Below are 23,515 nucleotides of genomic sequence, written 5' to 3'. Positions count from 1 at the left end.
AAGAGGTTTGTATTTCTAACGCTATGATTCCCTTTCAGATACTCTGCTGCCTTCACATCACCTCCATTATCAGCTGTTATTCCAACTCATATCATTTCCAGGTTACCAATCCACTTGAACAAAACACACTGCTCTCCGCTTATGCTCTTCTCATATCAGAAGCAGACAACCAATGTTAACCTTAAGACTTTATTTCAAAGATTTAAATTCACACCAAAATACAGTTCATTTATTATTCATTACAACAGGAATAAGCCAGTTTTATTGGTGACTATGGCGCCGGAATTGGGGTGTAAGTAGTAGCAGCAGCTAAAATAGTTTTACAGCACTGAGAGGGCCCGTTCTAACTAGAATGTAAATATCTGCCGATTTAGTACTTTTCAATCTATAGGTCACATCTAAAATCCTCCCTTGCATGCAGTGATATTTTTTTTGTAAATGTTCCCCCCCAACCCCCCCTAAGCTACACATAACAAAATGTAGGGATTTTTCCTTATGTAGAACCAGAAAGCTGACAACTACTGTAGAGTATTCTGTTTTCAGGTGCCGTCATCTTAGATACTTGCAGAAGGTGGTACCTAAATAGAAGACCCAGAGGGATCATCAATCCATAAATAACGTTAAATGAAGCTGGTCCCAGGGTAACAATTTTTTAGTTTTTTTTTAAATGGTGGATGGCAACAGAGAGAACTGATTAACAAGGGATCCAAAAATCTTTATTTCAGATAGACTGGTGACAGCTGCCAATCATAGTTTTGAAACTCAGTGCAGGATGCATACTGACAGCTGTGGTAACATGGTTACTATTTATAAATCACACGTATCTCATATGACTGGAATTTACAAGAAACACAGTTTTGGTGATAGAGAGATTTTATAAAACACACTAGATATTTGTAAGATTAAAACAGTAGAATGTCAAGCTTTCTTCGGGTCAGAGATTCATCTTCAGCAAATCGAAGCTAGAAAATACAAAGAAGAGATTCACGTTAGAAACACATTTCACTTTTGATTCCATGCGTTTCTCATTTAGCGAGTTACAGTCAAGCAGTCATTTCAGTACAGCTGGCCCCTTTATCCAATAATTAAATGACTTCTATAAGCTTAATTTGATCAAATACTTTTAATGAATACATTGGGTAATGTGAAAGGCTGGACCTCAAGAGGACATTCAGGAAAGTGCACATTTCATTTTTCTTAGCATTCGATGCAGTGCACTACAACCAGGATTTCCTCTAATCTGGAGAAAAAGGCAGGCAGACACCCAAAAATGGAATTGGTTAGAATCTTGTTGGAAGTAGATGAAGCCAATGCATGTAATTCAAAGAAGAGGTCACAGACACACAAAAAAAAAATTATAGTAATGATCTTGAGAGAAATACATTCCAGTGGTTTCATTGGAGCTTCAGATAAGGCTAACAAAACCACGAAGGAACAACCTCTGATGGTAGGAAGCAGCAGATATAAAGCTTTGAAAAATCTAGTCATTAGATGTTCTGATGCCAAATCTCTTTTCTAGAAGATAAGAGCCAAGATCTGAATTAGTTGTGAATCGGGGCCCTTTATCAAATCCCCAACTGCAGAGATTTTGAGATGTTCACCGAGGATTTTCCTGAATATTAAAACACCATAAACACATAACTTTTCAAAATACGCAAGTACACCACCGAAGTGGAGTTTTTTTTTTTGCAGCAACTAATTTTTCAACAACCTCTGGAGAAAGTCCTTTTGATTTCAGGATCTGGTGTTCCATAACCATGCTGTGAGATCGAATCTTTGAAGGGCCTGAAGTGGCACCAGGTTGGGTTCTAAAATGTTTACTGCCAGAATTCTCGGTTGGGGATGTTTAGGAGAATAGAGAACCATAATCACAATAATCCTTGCTTCTTCAGCTATGATTTTCTGTAGGATCTGAGGAATGAGAACCACTGGTGGAAATACATAAGTTAGGGCAGGCTTAACCAAACTCCGGCCCTTCAGATGTTGCTGAACTACAACTCCCATGATTCTCTGGTTATCTATTTCATTCAAAGAATCATGGGAGTTGTAGTTCAGCAACATCTGGAGGGCCGGGTTTTGGGGAAGCCTAAGCTAGGGAGAAGTGCAATTGAATAGAAAGGGCACCTATGAAATCTTGACTATCTGCTGATTTCAGGGACACAAAAACCTGTATAATTTTCTGTTTGTCTTTGTAGCCATGAGGTCTATTAGTTGTGTACCAAAACTTGCTGTGATATCCTGAAATATGTGGGCTGTAAAAGACCAGTCTGCTTGCTTCAGGTGATTCATGTTTAGAGCATCTGCCAATGTATTGTGATCTCCCTTGATATGAACTGCTGAGATCGAGTGAATCTCCGAGCATAGCATGATCTGGAAACACTGCTTTTCCAGGAGAAATGATCTCCTATCTCCCCATCTGTTTACATAAGCTACCGCTGTAGCATTGTTTGGTCTTTCCTGTACATTTACAAGATGTGATGAAAGAAAGGAGGCCAACCAGATTCTAAAGGCATCTGTAGTGAGGAACTTCAAATGTTTTTTGCGAAAGGAGAAACCTACTTCCACAAACATAGATGTTGCCCACCAGTGGAAGCTTCTGAGTGTAGTATGGTTCAGTTTCATCAGTTGGTCTAAGGAGGAAGTTTTCCTGTCCCAAATGTTAGAATATCTTTCTGTAAGGGCATTCTCGATTCCTCATGCTTGATTTTGCTCAGTTGGCTGCTGTGAAAAGGCCTAAGCGACTCATGGCCTCTCTTCTTATGGAACACTTTCTTTTTAGTTTCTGAAGAGAATGAGGAATCAACTTTTTTTCTGGTAAAAATATTTTCATATGAACGGTATCTAGAATGAGACGTAGAAACTGAATTCTTAGAGTGGAAGAAAGTCCAGACTTTTCTTTGTTGACGAGCCAACCATCTTCTGTAAGAGATTCTGAAGCAGCTGTTTAGCCATAAGGATATTCTTTTGAAAAGGCTATGAGTAGTAAGTTGTGTAGGTAGGGAAATATATGCATGTTTTTCTTCTTAGATCTGCAGTTATGACTACTAGCATCTTTTTGAAAACTCCTGGAACAGCGGAAAGGCCGAACGGAAGAACTTTGAATTGTTATTGAACTTTTTATTAAGCCTTTAATGCAAATCTCAGAAATGTTCTGCTTATTTCTGCGATAGAAATATGAAAGTATGCTACTTTTTTTTTTGCGGTGCAAAGGGTGATTACAGACAAGCCTGAGGTACCCCAAAGGCAATCCTCCGGCTACACATCAAGCTTTACATTCGGGGTATTGAATGAACATGTACATTTTGTTTTCTTTAGTGTAGTAGCGTAGTGTTACAGAGAGCTATGAACATGATATTTAGTGGTCTACAAGCTGTATGCAAGTTTGTCAAGATAAAACAAACATTGTCTTTGGAAGCTTTGTGATAAAGGAAAACTATGAGTAGACACGTTTAAGTCGAGTTGTCGAGGTGAGTGTCTAGTGTGTGTCAGTTAATATTCAGGCTAAGGTGTAGTTGCTTAGGTTATACCTCTGGAAGCATTTTATATGAGTTCTGTACAACATCAACAACAAATCAAGTAGCGTATAGAGAGATAGAAGCAGAGAAAGGAAATCATATGGTAATATAGTGTTAACTGAGCGCTCGTTAGTAAAAGCATATGGATGGAGTCTCTAGTTGCAAGAGAGAATTTGCTCGTATGGCAGTCCCCAGAGCAAGTTCATCCAATTCCTCTGGGTGGCATAACTGTTACCCCGCTCGGGTGTGCGCTGTTCCGGATTGTGATGCCTCCTCGGTCCAAGTCCTGTGTGAGGGCCGGTTTCTTTATGCCAGGTCTTTCCCTTGCAAGGAGGGCGGGACGTGTGCGCGTCAATCTGTTTGTCGTGGCTGTTTTTCATCCCGTGTGGTCGGTGCCTCAGGGTTTTACCTCGGGAGGTCCCTGGCCTCTGTTAGGGGTTGTGGATGCTTAGCTGCAGGTTTTGCGCTCTGAGGAGGTGTCGCTCCTGCTCTTTTCTCTGGTCTCCCTTCCGCGGCATAAGCTTGTGGGTTATGGTTGCCGTTGTGCGAGCTTGTATTTTCTGCCAGAAGCTCTGGTCCAGCCGCCACAGGGAGTGAGCAATGGGGTCGCTGAATGCCCTCTCTGTCTCGTTCACGCTGCTTGCCTTTGTACACCGGCTGACGAGGTTGGATAATATGTGTTGCCTAAATGCACCATGTGAAATTTCTTTTTATGATTTATCTTTTTACAGCTATTAGGTATAAGATGGGTCTAAAGGAACAGTCTGGTTTTTGAGCTAGAGAGAGTCTTGAATATGTTCCAAGACATTCTCTCTTTTGTAGAATTTCTACAGCATTCTTTTGCAGCATTATATTTACGTCTCTCAAAAGTGCTGCAGCTGTTTCAAAAGAATGGTGGTAATTCTGAGGGTTCCAATTGATTTTTTGATGATGGATAAAACCATCTGTCTGAGGTGGGGAAAAAATTAAGCCTTCCACCCACATGCACAGCGTCATAATTTACATTTTTTCCTTCTCTGAAAATGTATGTTACTACGTCTGTAGTCAAAAGATCTTCTCTGTTGACCTTAAGAGATTAAACTTCTCTTATTAGCTTGTGAATAGTGTCCTCAGGGAAATAATTCTCTTCATCGGAGGAGTCACTAAATTCTTTATATGAAGATTTTTCAGAGGAGGAGTCTGAACTGGAATTACAAACCTTTGACATTTCTGGCACTCGGTGTGGCATAGGTTGAAGTGACAAAGGTGAAACGCAGGTGCCAACCATGCGTTCCACCCAAGAGTATGGAATAAGCGCCATACCCACTTGGCTTCCTGAAAGATAAGGGACAGAGCCCTCCTGAGCCGCAGCTCACTCACTATGTACCCTAAAATAAAAAGGGCGAGGGTCTGCACTATCCACCACTGCCAGAGTCAGACAGGGAACTGGGGGTTTTGATACTTTTTTTTATTTATAGTAACGAATGAACAGTTTTGGGGGAGGATCTAACCCATTACATTTTTAGGTGTCTGCCTGCCTTTTCCCGCTTTAGATTAGAGGAAATCCCAGATGTAATGCACTGCCTCTAATCCGGAGGGTAAATTAGGTGTAGGAAAGCGGTTGGAATTTTTGCCCGTCGACTGCAATTGATTCCTACAAAAATATTTGTCTTATGTACCATTCGATTACCATCCACATCAAACGACCTCCCGCACACTTTAAAATCTTCCCCAAGCCTAAAGTCCTTTAAGAGATCCCTCTCTACATACCTCAAAACAGAATTCACCTGTCATGGTGGATTATAGATTTCCTACCTGTTCTATGTTAAGTTTTGTATTTATTGTGTATTAATATTGTTTTTGTATTTTATTGTACCCTAATGTATCAATGCAATGTTTTGTGGACCCAGGACATACTTGAAAACGAGAGAAATCTCAATGTACCTTTCCTGGTAAAATATTTTATAAATAAAACGAGACCAAACGAAAAAACATCTGTCTGCATCTTGATCTGTTTTTATAGAGAACACACAGAGGTCGTGTGCCAATAAAATGCAGCTACTCATAGCTTGAGAAAAAAAGTCCCTCATTAACCCTGCGCTACATTGTAAAGCTATGATTCGTCTGGCAATAAGCGGGAGAATAGATACGAATCCTTACCTTGACCACATGTCGCAAAATCACCAGCAAAATCCTTTAAAACCACGCAGAGTGTTGGAAACTCGATCACGGTCTTATTATGCAGATTGTCCAGAAGACTTTTTTGGAGATCAAGTTCAACGTACCTTAAATACATGCACAAAAGGTAGCTACCGTCAGTATTCTGTAATGGAATATGTATCTAGACATGATGAAAGTCTGTTCGAGCACTGAAAAATTGACAAAACGTATGGGATGTAAATAACAATTAAAATTTATTGAACACAAGTCCACTGAGTGTGTTTCATGTGCCGTTATATATACATAATTCTGTATACTATACACTGATCGTTCACAACATTAACCCCTTAAGGACACAGGACTGCAAATTTCCGTCCAATACTAAAATTAACCCTAGATTGCCAGATGCCACAGCAATCGTGGGGTTAATCGCTCTGACCGGGTTCACTGTGATCTGAGTTTTTCCTTTTAACCCCTGAGGGTTAACTTATTTTTTTTTTTTAAATCCTCAGGGGTTAAATTTATTTAGTTGGTCACTTAAATATCTGTAAAATATTTCTTTAGCTAGGGTGTGTAGAAGTTAGTGGGAAATTGGGGTATTTACTGTTAGGCTAGTTAGGGGTTAACAGTTACAAAAAACTGCTAAAATATTTCAAAATAGAATATGGACCCATCAAAACCATGTATGAAAATTCACACTTAAAAATCTGAAAATCGACAGGTCTTTTTTACAGCACTGTAACTTTACAAAATAGTGTCTAGGTTAAACATTGGGCATATGGTTTTACTCACAAGAGGTAACTGAGCATACTTAGGGGCAAATTATGACAATGGCACTTATCAAATGTACAAAGTACCCAGCGAAAATGCAACATGTCTGTAAAAAATGTTTACTTTTTTTGTCACATCACTAAATTTGAAATTAATTGTGGCAAGTTAGGGTATAATATATGGCTAATAAGATACCCTGGAGTGTCTGCTTTCTCAAATGGAAGGCCTTTGTGGGGTTATTTGAACAGTAAAATGACTATAATGCCACAAAATCAGACATATGACCATCTATGAAAATTCCAACTTTAGAAACTGAAATAGCATGGTCTCCTATATGGCACTGTAGCTTCACAGAATAGGGGCAAAGGTATACAATGGGGGTATCGTTATACTCAGCAGATGTAGCTGAACACAATATGGGGTTCTGTACAGGGATAGCACACACTAGATTTACGAAATACACATTACAAAAACCTTGTTATATGTGAATATGCCAAAATAGAGAAAAAACACAATTTTACTCCAATATTTAGCAGAGATTGGCGATGAAATGGCTACGTAAAAAGTGTCAAACTAACCTTCGGTAAATAGCCTGTGATGTCTACTTTATATAAATATATACTTTTGTGTGGCAATTTTGTTTCCTGTAATGGGTATTAAACTTCCAAGACAAACATACCAACTTCTAAAATAGTTTCACATTGAAATGTTATTTTAGACCTTGTAGTTTGTGACCTGTAACTTTCAAAATAAACTGAAACCCTACACCTATTATGTACTCTGTAAATCAAGACACATCCTTCACGAAATTCCCTGCCAGTAACGTCCATTTAAAAAAAAAACAAAAAAACATAAAATTAGCAAGCAGACACTCACAGCTTGCTGCTTCAGCTTCAGGGCTCTTCCACCACAGTGCCGCACGTAGCAGCAAAGCGGATGCTTCCGCTACTGCCTGAAATACCGTGGGGGCGGACAGGCGGGGCACGGTGGCAGCATTGTCTCCACGCTCCTCCTCCTCCTCCTAACTAAATAAAACTGCCCGGTCTACAAGGCTGAATGGCTTCCCCCTAATGTGAGGCACCCAGGGTGGACCGCCCCCCCCCCCTCCCTATATAATAATGCCACTGCTGACACATAGGTACACAATGACACACTGACACATAGGTACACAATGACACACATACAGATACACACACTGACACATAGGTACACAATGACACACATACAGATACACACACTGACACATAGGTACACAATGACACACATACAGATACACACACTGACACATAGGTACACAATGACACACTGACACATGGGTACACAATGACACACATACAGATACACACACTGACACATAGGTACACAATGACACACTGACACATGGGTACACAATGACACACATACAGATACACACACTGACACATAGGTACACAATGACACACTGACACATGGGTACACAATGACACACATACAGACACACACACTGACACATAGGTACACAATGACACACATACAGATACACACACTGACACATAGGTACACAATGACACACATACAAACACACACTGACACATGGGTACACAATGACACACATACAGATACACACACTGACACATAGGTACACAATGACACACATACAGATACACACACTGACACATAGGTACACAATGACACACATACAGATACACACACTGACACATAGGTACACAATGACACACATACAGATACACACACTGACACATAGGTACACAATGACACACATACAGATACACACACTGACACATAGGTACACAATGACACACATACAGATACACACTGACACATAGGTACACAATGACACACATACAGATACACACACTGACACATAGGTACACAATGACACACATACAGACACACACACTGACACATAGGTACACAATGACACACATACAGATACACACACTGACACATAGGTACACAATGACACACATACAAACACACACTGACACATGGGTACACAATGACACACATACAGATACACACACTGACACATAGGTACACAATGACACACATACAGACACACACACTGACACATAGGTACACAATGACACACATACAGATACACACACTGACACATAGGTACACAATGACACATACAGATACACACACTGACACATAGGTACACAATGACACACATACAGATACACACACTGACACATAGGTACACAATGACACACATACAGATACACACACTGACACATAGGTACACAATGACACACATACAGATACACACTGACACATAGGTACACAATGACACACATACAGATACACACACCGACACATAGGTACACAATGACACACATACAGACACACACACTGACACATAGGTACACAATGACACACATACAGATACACACACTGACACATAGGTACACAATGACACACTGACACATGGGTACACAATGACACACATACAGATACATTAGGGCTTGATAAATTTGCTTTGAATCTAGGAGCCATCTAAAAAAGTTAGATATTAAAATACAATTCTTATAAGGACACTAGTCTCCGGGACCACTACAGCTTAATATTGTTGTTCTGGTGTCTATAGCCTGTTGCTTCAGACTTTTTAATGTAAACACTGCCTTTTTAGAGACTGTCACTCAGACGGTTCCTACATTCAGCGTCTCCATACTGAACGTTCTCCATAGTGATGCATTGATTCAACGCATCTCTAAGAGGAGATGCTGATTGGTGCAGCGTTTTGCAGCCAAGCTTGATAATCTCAGCCGTAGAGGCAGGACCAGTAGAGGGGAGACCAGCAAAAAAAAAGGAGAGTAAAAACACAATTCCTTTGTGGATGGAAGGGGTCTGGTCACCTCAACACACACACATCATGACAGACAGACACACACACACACACTACAGACACACACACACACAGCCATACAAGCTACAATTCTAGCCACCCTCCAATTTCTTACCTTGTAGGTGCTGGAGGGTGGCTTCCATGGCTGGGGATGATGGGTGTGAGGGTCTTGTTGCTCCTCCCCCTCCCTCTCCAGGCTCTATGGCGGCCGCACAGAGAGAGCACTTAACTTTGTGGTTACTTTGAAGATAATGAGCCAGAGGGTGGTCTGTGTTCGGTATATCCAGCAACCGAATAAAGGGGGAAATTACTTGGGCTTAGGAGAATCATAGGAGTTCAGGGTAGTTTGTTAATGACACATACCATGTACACAACTTCATTACAATAGTGTTTCCGGATAGCAAGGGCCTCTTTCAGCAGGATAATACATCCTGTCACACTGCAAAAACTGGAATGGTTTGAGGAACATGACAAAGTGTTCAAGGTGTTGCCAGATATGATTGAGCATCTGTGGGATGTGCCAGAACAGCAAATCCGATCCATGGCGGCCCCACCTCACAACTTGCAGGACTTAAAGGGTCTGCTGCTAATGTCTTGGTGTCACGTTCAAAGTCCATGAATCGACGCATTGAAGCAGTTTTGGCAGCCCACGAGTGACCTACACGATATTAGGCATGTGGTTTAATGTTATGACTGATCAGTGTGTATATATTCTTCTGACAAGAGGTCTACAGTACAGCAATAGGAGTAATGTGGTTCATGTTACAGAACACAAAAAACACTATATGTTGAGAACAAACCGCTTGCGTTTTTTATACCAAGGACGGGAAAGAGCTCAATGCATAAACAATGTATATAAAAGGGGAACCCACACATAAAATGTGACATTTCATATCTTTCAAAGCTGCTTAATTTACCACGTCGAACTACGTCATGTCACAGAGATGCACAGGATTTAGTGCTTTCACCAATTTCTCCCACCTACCTGCCCAGACCCAGCTTCTGCTGATCTAACACCATAAACACTTTTACACCTGGAGACGACACGTAAATCTGTAACCTATAGAAAAACACAAAAAAATTAAAATAAATCACTGCGCTCATTTTATACTAATAGAGAGTGCAGTATCCCTTCCCATACCGGTTTATACAGAGATTACATGAGAGAAAGATGGATGGGGGGGATGTGTGCTTACCTTTGGCGAATGACAGGATCAGACTCTGTGGGATCAATGTATCTTTCTAGAATTTTATGAAGACTTTTATTGTCCGGTACCCTTTACCCAAAAACAAGACAAAGCATTAGGAACATATAGAGGAAAAGGAAAATAACAACACCTCCTAGACTGGCCGAAGCCAGCAACGGGCTTAACAAGAGCACAAAATGTAATATTAAACATGTATTCCTGATTCCATTTAGGTGGCTTGCCCTCCTCCCCTCCTTAGCCCCCTCAGAATGGGTTAAAACTCACCTTACTTCCAGCTCTCCACGGTCTGCCGGCCCCGCCCCCTTGGTGACATAAAAATTGCAGATTTTTGGCCAATCCAATGCTTTCCCTTAGACTGACCCCCTTAGGGAAAGCATTGGATTGGCTAAAATCGGCATGGGGAGGGGTATCAATCAGGACCTCCTCAGGGAGATGCATTGAATCAATGCATCTCTATGAAGGAAATTCAGTGTCTCCATGCTTCAGCGTCTGTGGGGACGCTGAACGGTAGAGCTGCCTACTGTGCAGCCCTGAGCCAGGAAGTACCTCCAGGGCCATCGAAGGAGTGGTCACTTGGAGGAGTCCCTAGGGGCAATGTAAACAGGGAGCTATTATACTCACCAGAACAACTACATTAAGCTGTATATTATACGTTAAGCTGTATATTATACGTTAAGCTCTATATTATACGTTAAGCTCTATATTATACGTTAAGCTCTATATTATACGTTAAGCTCTATATTATACGTTAAGCTCTATATTATACGTTAAGCTCTATATTATACGTTAAGCTCTATATTATACGTTAAGCTCTATATTATACGTTAAGCTCTATATTATACGTTAAGCTCTATATTATACGTTAAGCTCTATATTATACGTTAAGCTCTATATTATACGTTAAGCTCTATATTATACATTAAGCTGTATATTATACATTAAGCTGTATATTATACATTAAGCTGTATATTATACATTAAGCTCTATATTATACATTAAGCTGTATACTGTACATTAAGCTATATATTATACATTAAGCTATATATTATACATTAAGCTATATACTATACATTAAGCTGTATATTATACATTAAGCTATATATTATACATTAAGCTATATACTATACATTAAGCTGTATATTATACATTAAGCTGTATATTATACATTAAGCTGTAGTTCTGGTGACTATAGTGTGCCTTTAATATATATTTATATTAAAATACACTTAGAATGATCTATATAGATATATATTAAAAATAAATAAATTTAAAAAAATGAATGAATTACATTTTTTTTAAATGATATACCAGTTTAATTTGTTCTTCTTGTTTTTCCATTTGTGCGGTGTTTGTGTTTAGCTGTAATTTTCCTCGTGCTCATTTACTGTACCCACATATTATATACTGTTTTTGAACAAACTACTAAAAGCAGGATGGGAAGACCACCCACTTAAAGTGTGCGGACCCCCACTCCACCTAAAGAAGTACCTTTAAAAGTAAAAATTTGTATAAGTGCTATAAACCTTTATTAAAGGATATTAAAATATAAAGAGCCTAACTAGAACAGTAGGTTCTATGTGAAAAAACTAAACCCAAACAAATGTGACATTGTGAATAAACAGAGTGATAATACACCTTTAAAATTCCGGGTCGAATAGTCTCAAAGGCCACTTCAAGTAGTAAGAGGATTTTAATAGCTATTATAAGTATTCTCAAATAGGAGTAATTTAATAGTTCAGCAGATCGATACCTCCAGAGTATCAAGGTACAAGGAATTAGTGGCTGTAAAAAATTTAACCAAAACCAAGGAATAAACTGAATATGGTCAGACAGACAAATCAACAATAACAAGTGATATATACTGTATCACGAGTCGGTTAGCCACCGCACACCAACGCATACATAGTAGTCCTAATTAGATAGTGTTGCTAAGTGGACTTTATACACAGTTTACAAAGTATAGGTATTCTTGTCCATCCCTTAATTAGACCATATTAATCTAAGGGTTCACTGTTGCGTGGACACGATGTACCCGGCGCCAAACAAAGTAGAGGAGGGGATGGTTTAAAAAAAAAAAAAAAAAAAAAAAAAAGGAAAAGATGTGTTGTCTAAAAATGGTGCATTTAGGGGGCTAGTACTGCCAAAACGGGCTGAAATGTTAGAATCGCTACACACTAGTGACTATCCAGCTTGTTGTATATTGTAGCTGTTACATAAGCATCAAATGCTTCAAAGTAATAACTGCCAAATCGTTAAATTACCGAAGGTATAGGAGTTTGTTAAATACCAATATCCGGTCACACAGTCGCTGGCTGTCACTAACCCGTTGGTGATTCCAAAAAAACCCTATCTCCTGTAGCTGCTTCAAGGCAGCCTGCCCAGGAAACCCAACTTCCATGTCAAATAAAACAACCTCTTGCAGACTAACTCTCCCAGAACCTAAAATTAAATGTAGAACATTGGCTCAAAAAGCGCTCGACGCGCGTTTCGGCGTAAGGATCAAGAGCTAAATGTGTCAAGTGATCAAGTAATGAGGACATAGAGCCCGCCCTCCTACCTCCATCATCCAAACCAATTGTATCAGACGTTAAGTGGGAGTATCTTTCAATTGACTCACTCCCATTGGTGAAGCCAAATGCTCATCAGAATTAGGGGAGGGGATTGGAGACAGACCCCCACTAAAATGTTAATATGTTCCCTGGCAACCCAATTAACCTGCAGAGCGCCAGATCAAAATCAGAGGGTGCCAAAATAATAAAGTTACAGTCTCAATACGTTGTTGCAGAAAGTAAATGCCCGACTATATACTGGGATATTTATCCATACTTATTCTGAATGTGAGCGCATTTAGGGGGCTGTAAACAGATCTTTCAAACTGATCGCACGGGGACGGACTTAAAAGTGAGAAAACTACTCTCTTAAAGAGACAGTTCCAATATGTAATTACAAAGAATTGATCTCTGATTAAATATGGACATATTTGTTCAGAATATAAATATATCCAAGAACTGTAAACGGATCCCATTAATATTAATTATTAAGTCAAGAGCTATTCTCTCAAAGTCATAAACCATTAATTCATTGGATTTATACATATCGAATTAAAGCATGGCTCATGAGAATATTGGGATCCCCCTACTAAAAATATATATGCGGGAGGAGAGAGATGGAGGAACTAGGGGGAGTGGGCTCCCTATTGTTCAGTGTAATATAATAGACAAAATATATAGTGAATTCCTCATTAACTACGGGAACACACTGACACTACATCTACCACACACATGGATAAATGGTCACAAGAAATATATTTACAAGTATACACAACTACATGCAGGTAAATTTTAAAGTTTAAACATATCAGAACTGGAGCAGATGTCAACCCGGAATTAGAAGGAGCAAAGTGATTGATTTTAAAGGAATGAGTTCCTTCACTATTGGTCACGTGTTTAGATTCCTTTGACATGTACTTACATGCCACACATCTACCACATCCGTATGTACCAGTTGGGATGTTACGCTTGAGCCATGTGGTCGGTGGGATCGGTTTAGGTCCTGAAGGTTCTTACCCCTCCGTGCCGTGATGGAGGCCTTTGGGCCAAGGACGTCCTTCAGGTGTTTATCTTTAAATAGGATTGGCCAACATTTTTGAAGGGAATTATACACTACGTCCCAGCCTGTGTCATAAGTGCCGAGTCCATCCGATAGGAGATCTCTCCTGTCGGGTTTCAAGGCTCTCCTATAGGCACCTATTTGGATAACCTTTTTCTCTTAATTGTTGTCTCAGTATGTTCGCTTTTGATTTAAAGTCCTGTAGACTAGTACAATTTCTCCTGATCCGGAGATCCTGTCCCACCGGTATACCTTGTTTTAATGTCTTCGGGTGACAGCTATCCCATCTGAGAAGGGCGTTGGAGGCAGAGGTTTTTTTTTTATATAGGGAGCCATCCTCACATATGGAAATAGTCAGATCTAGGAAATTAGCCGCACCTGTTCGAAATGAATGACCGGTGAATGTGGATGGGTCATATCCCATTTTTGAAAACAGAGTTCTTATGTATACCATGAATTTGGATTTGGTTAGTGGATTGCCGTGTAGATTTAGTAGCAGGGCGTTCTTATCTTGTACCTTTATGCGTGTATATAGATAATCAAATAATTGTACGGTGTTGGGTGAGAGTGCGTGGTGCATGAGCGTGGCTTGGTAGCTCAGTTAGTCCATGACTAGCTTGTGAAAAGGTGGTATCCTGGATGGCAGGTGGTGGGCCGTGGGGAGTGCCTGCAAGAATACCTGAAAATGAGAGCGGGAAAAAGCATCAGCAGTTGTGTTACAGACGCCAGACAAGTAAGCTTGCGTACCAGCCTCATGATGGTAAGAGAGGAGGACCGCCCCTTGTTGATAATTTTGTAGGCTGCTGAATTGTCTGAGCAGCATTTAACTGCCTTGCCGGTCCAGAGATGATCCCATGTATGGGCGGCCGCAACGATGGGGTAAATCTTGAACAATGAGGAGGTTTCTCTAAAGGTCGGCAAGGCATCCGTCTCAGTGGACCAGTTATACCTAAACCAGTGGTTGCCGAAAATGGCAGCAAACCCGGTGTGTGCTTCGTCTGAGTAAATAGTAGGTGAAAGCTCAGATAGTGGAGGTATGAACAGAGAGACTCCATTCCATTCGGCCAAGAAGTTATACAACATGTGCAAATCAGCCCTGGCAGGACCATCCAAAGTAATTGGGCAGGAGTCTGGCACCCCATGGAGTAAACAGTAGTCTAGAGACGAATGATCTGCCCTGTGGAATGATCAGCATTGTGTAGTTAAGGGACCGCAAAAAGGACTGGAGTCCCCTCCTGGTGCAAGTATCACTCCACAGGAACAGACCGATTTCGTCCCTAATGCGGGTCAATTTCTCGGGTGGTAGGCTGGCTTGGAAAGATACTGTGTCTAAAACGATGCACAAGAAAACTAGCTTGGTAGAGGGTCCAAGTGTTTTACTTGGTGACAGGGGTACCACTAGTATAGTGAAAAGGGCTGTGGTGTTGTGAATGCTACTTTGTTTGTGAGCCTGGTTTTACCAACATAAAATCGTCCAAAGAGTTGATAACGGACGGACACAACTATAAGTTTCAGCGAAAATGTCAAACAGCTTAGGGCTGCTCCTTGACCCAAAAGTGAGCCGGGTAGAAAAATAATACCTGTCCCGCCATTTAACACAGTGTAAGTGCCATAGTGAGGGGTGAATGGATAGGAGCTTGAAGGCGTTGGTGATGTCGGTTTTGCTCAACCACGCCTTGCTGCGACGATGGCTTGAATAGAGTCATCGATTTTAGCGTAGTGTAGTGAAAACTTCTCAGCGGGTATGAGAGAGTTTATGCTGGGGACGGAAGAAGAATGAGGTGCTGAGAGGTCGATAATCAATCTTTTTTATTAGAGTATTTGTGCACGGCTACACCAATGGGGTTGGTACGCCAGGATGAAAAAGGTGATACTGTGAAAGGACCAATCATGAGGCTTTTTAAAGTTTCGGTGGTCAGTAGGTGGTCCACCGTAAGAGGGTCGTTAGAAGCTGACAGCAGGTTAGGGTATTCGAGCGTGCCTGTGGGGATGGTGATGAAATCCGTGTGAAAACCCTGTGAGAAACCAGTCACCAAATCTACCAAATGCCTGGCTGGGTGGAAGCATAGGTAGTAAGCCACAATATCTATGTTGACCTCGGTCAGTTATTTTTTAGGTGACAGTCGGGCCGGGCACATAGTCTTGGTATGTGCTCTGAAGCAAATGGAGCAGACGTGCAACAACCTACATGCACTGAAGCTGCATGCACCAGTGGTAAAGTTATTGCACACCTGCGCATTGCCCAGAAACGCAATGGGTCTGCACAGCTTGTCCCACTGCCCGCCTTCTTGTCTAGTGTGTGGGGTGAAGGAGTGGTGAGAATTGGAAGGGTCTGCCTCGCAAGGGCACAAGTCAGTGGAGTGGGATGTTGAGCTACAGGCAGCACAGTTCAGGCGTGGGTCTCTAGTTTTTAATACCACTGAGATGTCCCCGTAATTATATGCTCAGTTTTCAAGGACATCTTGTGAGGCTGTGAGCAGGGAAACTAGGTTCACGTCCTTCCCATCCAGTATATCTGTTTTTTTGGATGCTGGGACAGAGTGAGCAGGTGAGACATATGGGGTAGTGGTTGTGGTTGGAGGGGAAGGGGGTGCCAGTCGTCAAAATAGGGATTACCAGAGGAGGACCTGAAGGGCCTGGTAGGTCACCTGGGGTGGCTATGGCTGATTCCACTTTTTGCAGTCTACTATTCATGGTTTGGAGGTTGGCCAGAATAGCGGTCAGGGTTTCCTGCGTAGAATCTGAGGTGCCGGTAGACAGCCCTTGTGAGCTGGTGCCAGGCCTAGGTTTGCTGGCCTGAGTCGTCAAAAGTCTGTACAGCTCTGCCTTTCTAGCAGTGGCTGAAAATCAGTAAGTTCAGCTGCAATTTTTGGGAAAGTCCAAGATCTCAGGGACTTAGGTGTAGAGGGGGTGAGGGATTCTTCTGGAGACCCAGGCCTGGCTGGCATGATGAGTACTTCATCCAATGGCAGATCATCTATGGGAATTGATTCTTGTGACATTCTGAAAAAGGAATAATGATTTAAATTAGGTAGGGTAAAGTGAAGGAAGAATGAGACCTTCGGAGAACTGGTCTGCTAACTAGTGCCGAGGCGAAGAACTTAACTATAGTCAAGTGACAGGTGAGGCCCTGCTAATGCCAAGCGGTGGTGAGAGGCTCTACCTATGATTTGGGCAGAGGGAGTCGTGGTTAATGACGTGGTGGCCGGATTTTGGCTGTGGGGAGTAAGGCTCGCAGGACCAGTGAATTTACTTAGGGTAGCTGAGGCCAGCACCTATCCCTGTATGCCAGTTCTCTAAACCTGATGGAGCTTGTCTCCTTAATGGTGTGACCGAACACATGTAGATACTAACTGAGTATTACTCTTATCACTTAGTGCGTGATACAGTAGGTCTTGGATACGAATTGCCTTGGAAGAATAACTGGTCCGGACAAGGTATCCTAGGGTTAAGATAGATGCTAGTAGGCCCAAAGCATGCCACTTGTATGCATGATGTATGTAAAGATGTCAAACGTATGGAGAGGTGTGCATCAATGATACTGTAACGTAAGAACCCGTGTAAGATGAGGGACCTGAATGTTGGTCCATACATAGAGACAAGCCCCTAATTACCATTATTTTTGGGAATGTAATGAAGGGGCTGAGTGAGGCCTTGAGGAGAAATCGTAATCGTAGTGAGCAAGATTAACAATACCTGGTACTGAAATACAGGATACCAGGTTGGCTGGGGGGAAAGAAGAGCTTTCCCGTGGAGGCTGAATGAGGCCTCGGGGCAAGATAGCTGTAACCCCTAAACCTGTATAAATTTAAAAAAGACAGTAAATTAAGTGAATGATTATAAGATGTAGTGCTCTGTTCGTTCGTAACGGTATAACATAGTACAAGATAAGGGGTTTTTAAGCAGGGAAACAGGCTGGCGTTCGGCTAAATTACACGAAATGTAAGAACTGCATGCATACATGGTGACTGCGGTCGGCTGTTTGACCGCATGAAAGAATTTACGAAGTATACCCTGCGGTCGGCTGTTTAGCTGCAGGAACCGCTGAAGTGCACGAACTGGTAAGTATGCACGAAAGGTATAGTATTAGTAAAGAGAGCCTACCCCCACGTTTTTAGGCCCGAATGTGGGAAACAGCCAAAAGCTATTTCCCATGTTATGCTTACGTGGACGTGCCGGTCTCATGACCGGAAGCCGGGTACCATGACCGGGGAGAAGACAGGTGGCAGGACCGGATGCCGGAGATACTGCTGGAGACAGGACTCCTGTTGGAAACTGGAACTGTTTGGCGGGAACTCAGACCTGAAGTGCTGGTTGCTAAGGAATCAATCAGCTTGAATGGCAGAGGTGAGTAGGGGCTAGGAGTTTAAGTAGGGGCCATGACTCCTCCCACAAATTCAGGCCTAATGGACTTTTAAGAATATATAAATATATATGGTGTGTGTTTATGTGAATGTAAAAGTACTTAGATCATATATATTCCAAGTACTTTATAAACTTTTATTAACTTTAACTGTTAAAAGTTTTTTGCAGGCATAAGGTGGGACTGCCTAAGAGCTCAAGCAGGCCCCCTGCAGGCACTGCACAAGCCGGCTATTCAAGCAGGTCCGCGAAGACCCCACAATCACATGGCCCGGGTGGGTCGGATCGGGCAGTGGAGGTCTGTCTGAACTCCCAGGCAGATCCCAAGATCGCAATCACCGGCAGGGGATCACCAGCAATCAGGTAAGTGTTGATTTAGTAAAGGACGTACCAGGTACGTCCGCGGTCGGGAAGGGGTTAATATACATATATATTTAAATCAAAATGTATACACACATATACACACACACACACACACTCATACATAAATACACAAATATATTAGTAGAATTTAAATGTGTATAATATTTTTACATAATTAAGTAATTTTATTAATTACAATTGGAGGGGCCTGCCTGCCAACCCAGGCAGAAAGTCCAGAGAATTTGGTTTGCAAACCCTATATTTAACCCTGTAACTTTCCAGGACACCATAAAACCTGTACATGGGGGTACTGTTTTACTCAGGAGTGAATATGTTTTCTTTATTGCAGTAACAGCTATTAGTATTATGACATTCACAGTTAAAATGCCATGCAGAATAAAAAATATATACATTTCCTAATTTCAAAAAAAAAAAAAAAAAAAATTCATATTAAATTATGTTTCATATATAAATATTTGATATGAAATGAAAGCCCTGGTTCTCCTGAACAAAATTATATATAATAAGTGTGGGTGCATTTAATATGGAAGAGGTGAATTCAGCTAAACACAAACTAACAACGCAGAAATGTAAACACAGCCCTGGTCCTTAACGGTAAGAAAATTGAAAAACGGGCTGGTGACTTAGGGGTTAAAGGGACAGAGTTGTGTTTGTATAGTGTATTATACTTACTACGTTTATATGTTTTTTTAACATACACTAGTTGTTGATTCATGCATTAGACCTTTACATTGTTACTATTAGAAGCCTACAAGTTAGACAATACAACATTATTTACACACCACAAACAGGTTTTCATGAAAGTTAGCACAGAGACATTGTTTAAATTGTTACCCTTTTTCAGTGTATTCCGCTTCACTCTGTGGAAACTGGAACTTGACATGCCAGTAAAATCTCTGTTCTCTGGAAGAGAAAGAGGGGGAATGGAGTGAGACAAAACACAAACCAACAAATAAAAAGCCAGATAGGTGTGACAATATGTCTGCTCATAGTGGCTTTATCATTTCTATGGTGCAAACATCAGGCTTTGTGACTGCTGGATCTACTATCTAAACCAACTGCAATTCTATTCCAAACAAACAGCATCTGAATAGGATCCCAGCGACGAGTGGTTTCGAATATCGTTGTACTTTAAGAGAATGATGGGTGCCCGTCACCTGCTGTGTAGTGAGGGGAATAAATAATGATTAGTGTTTATATAACACCAACGTATCCCGGAGCAATTTACAGTTATACATTGGGAATAGATCGCAGCAAGTAACTGACAAACCGAGGTGCAAGAAGTCAACTAAAGAACCGCTCGACAAAGCAGAACATGTCATTCTCACATCTCATGCCTTGCTCTCTCACTCCGACCCACAATCGATCTCATCCTAGACCCCATGCATACAAAACCCATTCACACCTCCTGTCATTTTCTCTCCTCCTGCTTCTAGCAGCTTGTGATCTCTCCCAACCCAGGGCCCTTCACCTTCTCTACACACACTAAGAAAACCAAAACCCCCACAAACCTCATCACAATACCCTGCCCTTTACCCTCCCTTACCAACATTCAGTGTGCACTCTGGAACCCCCGCTCCATCTGCAGTAATTTAAAATCAACAACCATACACGACTTTTTCATCTCAAACTCACTCACACTGCTTGCACTTACAGAGACCTGGCTGTCCCCCTCTGATAGCGTTACTCCTGCCTCTATGTTTTGGTGGGCTACAATTCTCTCACACTCCCAGACTCAACTGTAAAGGAGGTGGTGTAGGCATCCTTCTTTCCCCTCAATGTACCTTTCAACCAATCATAACTACCCCTGCCCTATCCTTTTTTTCTTTTGAAGTTCACACTGTCCACCTATTTAAACCCACTCCTTTAAGAATTGCTTTCATCTACCGCCCCCCCCCCCCCCCCGTCATCCTAGACTATTCATTGAGTACTTTTCTTCCTGGCTTCCCCACTTCCTCTCATCTAGCACTCCTCTTATACTTGGGGATTTCAATATCCCAATCAACAACCCCAATTGCACTGATGCCTCTTGTCTGCTCTCTGTAACCTCCTCCTTTGGCCTTACGCAATGGTCCAATTTAGCAACCCATATAGCAGGAAACACTCTTGATCTTGCCTTCACTAAGCTCTGTACCACCTCTAATCTCTCCAATATTCCTTTTTCTCTATCTGACCACCATATGCTGACTTTTGACATTGGCATACCCAAGACCCAAATTGACACCACCGTCTGAACATCAATCTCACAGAAACCTCCAATGTCTTGACCTAGAGCATTTCTCAACTAATCTCCAAACCTCATCTGTCCTAGCTCTGCAACCTCCTTCTACAATTCCACCCTCTCCTCTCAACTAGACATCATGGCACCTCCTACATATAAATGCAGCAAGTGCCCCCAACAACAACCCTGGCACACCAAGCTGACTTGATACCTCCAAAAATGGAGAAAGTCTCACTGTGCATCTGAATTTCTCCACTATAAATTTATGCTGCCCTCATACAGCTTGGCTCTTTCCTCTGCAAAAGTAAATTACTTCAATAACCTCATAACCACACTCTCCCGCAAACCCAAACGACTATTTCACACATTTAACTCTCTTCCTCACCCTATTGTTCCTCCTCCACCTAGTAATTTGACCGCCTCAGACTTTGCAACTCACTTTACCGACTAGATCTCTACAATCAGGGAAGAGATCTCATCTTTCTTCTTCCCCTAACCTCACTTCCTCTGCTGTTCTATGTTCATTCGCACCCTCTACAGCAGAAGAGGTTTCTGCTCTGCTCCAGTCCTCCCGCCCCACCACCTGCTCATCCGTACGCTGTCCTCTTTCTCTCTCTTTCTCCTCTGGCATATTTCCATCGCCCTTCAAACATGCAACTGTAACCCCAACCTTGACCCTAGCTCCCCGTCCTATCTCGCTACTGCCTTTTGCATCCAAGATCCTTGAAAGAGTTGTGTATACGAGATTGACAGACTTCTTCTAGTCCAACTCGCTGCTAGACCCGCTTCCGTCTGGTTTCCACGCTAAGCACTCTGTGGAAACGGCACTGACCAAAGTATCCAATGATCTACTCACTGCATAATCTCGTGGTCACTACTCTATCCTAATTCTCCTTGACCTTTCTGCGGCTTTTGACACTGTTGATCATCAACAGCTTCTTCTCATCCTCTGCAATATTGGTCAACAAGATATTGCTCTCTCCTGGTGCTCCTCCTACCTCTCCCAGCGCTCTTTCAGTGTTTCTTTCTCTGGCTCTGCTTCTTCTCCCCAACTCCTCTCTGTTGGTGTCCCCCAAGGTTCAGTCCTTGGTCCCCTACTGTTCGCCATCTATACTGCCTCTCTTGGTAAACTCATTAACTCCTTTGGCTTCCAATATCAGTTCTATGCAGATGACACGCAAATCTACCTGTCCTCTCCTCGTCCCTCTTGACTAGTGTCTCTGACTGCCTCTCTGCTATTTCTAACTGGATGGCTGCCCACTTCCTTAAACTCAACTTGACCAAAACTGAAATTCTGGTCTTTCCTGCCTCAAGTTTTGCTACTTTTGTGTCTGCCTCCCTCCAAGTCAACGGTGCTACCATCAGCTCCACCACGCAGGCTCGCTGACTAGTTGTTCTCTTTGACTCTGACCTCTCCTTCACACCTCATGTTCAGTCTATCGCCAAATCCTGTAACTTCCATCTCAAAAACATTGCGCGCATCCGACGCCTCACCATTCTGTCAGTCGCTATATTGGCTTCCTGTAAGATATAGGGCTCAATTTAAAATTCTGGTTCTTGCTTTCAAATCTCTACATAATGCTGCTCCCACCTATCTATCCTCCCTAATCCACAAGTGTGTCCCGTCTAGGCCTGTTACGCTCTGCTGAAGACTTAAGACTATCTTCTGTCCGTACTCCCACCTCTGATGCTTGCCTTCAAGACTTCTCCAGGGCTGCACCGTTCCTGTGGAACTTACTTCCCTCCTCCGTTAGATACTCACCCAGTCTCCACTCCTTCAAAAAATCATTAAAAACCCACTTCTTCATAAAAGTGTATCAATTAAACTCTTAATAGCTCCCAACTGATTCCTCTTCTGCAACTGTCACTAGTCTAATACTATCCTTACCTTTTGTGTCACTTTACCCCACTCCCTCTAGCATGTAAGCCAATTGAGCAGGGCCCTCAACCCCTCTGTTCCTGTATGTCCAACTTGTCTGGTTACAACTACATGTCTGTTCGTCCACCCATTGTAAAGCGCTGCGGAATTTGTTGGCGCTATATAAATAACATAATAATAATGTCAAGGTGCAGGAGATTCTGACAGCTACGATAGCCGTTTTTAAGGGAGTGTAATATACCATTGCAATTTTACACCTAGTTTACTGCAAGATCATATCAGAGTGATATAAGCACTGATATTAGCCCTCTTAGAAGGGGTTAAATGGATCCTATAATGCCAGGAAAACAAACATGTTTTCCTGGCACTATAGGGTTACTAGTTCCCTCTCTCCATCACGCCCCCCCTCCCATGGTGCTGAAGGTGGTAAAACCCCTTCAGCCGCTTACCGGAATCCAGTGCCGATGTTCCTCAGAGCTGAGTCAGGCTCCGTCCACGCTCCTCCTCCACCTGGCGGGGGAGACCTAATGTGCATGCGCAGCAATGGCCGCAAGCGTATTTGACCTCCCCATAGGAAAG

At 42.0% G+C, this 23,515-nt stretch overlaps 1 protein-coding gene across 1 annotated transcript in view; it reads right to left on the bottom strand.

The window, feature by feature from the left end:
* Window positions 1-325: 325 nt before the first annotated feature.
* ZNHIT6 (zinc finger HIT-type containing 6) overlaps window positions 326-23,515 on the bottom strand; it is a 38,988-nt gene continuing 15,798 nt past the window's right edge. Inside the window, exons 6-10 of the mRNA XM_063427617.1 lie at window positions 19,671-19,739; window positions 10,470-10,550; window positions 10,259-10,333; window positions 5,655-5,779; window positions 326-962 (exon numbers count right to left, since the gene is read on the bottom strand). Of these exons, the coding sequence (XP_063283687.1) occupies window positions 949-962; window positions 5,655-5,779; window positions 10,259-10,333; window positions 10,470-10,550; window positions 19,671-19,739 (364 nt within the window). The 3' untranslated portion in view covers window positions 326-948. The remainder of the gene's footprint in view (window positions 963-5,654; window positions 5,780-10,258; window positions 10,334-10,469; window positions 10,551-19,670; window positions 19,740-23,515) is intronic.

The sequence above is a fragment of the Pelobates fuscus genome, chromosome 7 (genome assembly GCF_036172605.1).
Source record: "Pelobates fuscus isolate aPelFus1 chromosome 7, aPelFus1.pri, whole genome shotgun sequence".
NCBI classification, from domain to species: Eukaryota; Metazoa; Chordata; class Amphibia; order Anura; family Pelobatidae; genus Pelobates; species Pelobates fuscus.
The sequence above is the reverse complement of the archived record's forward strand: the minus strand, read 5'-3'. Positions and strand labels throughout refer to the sequence as shown.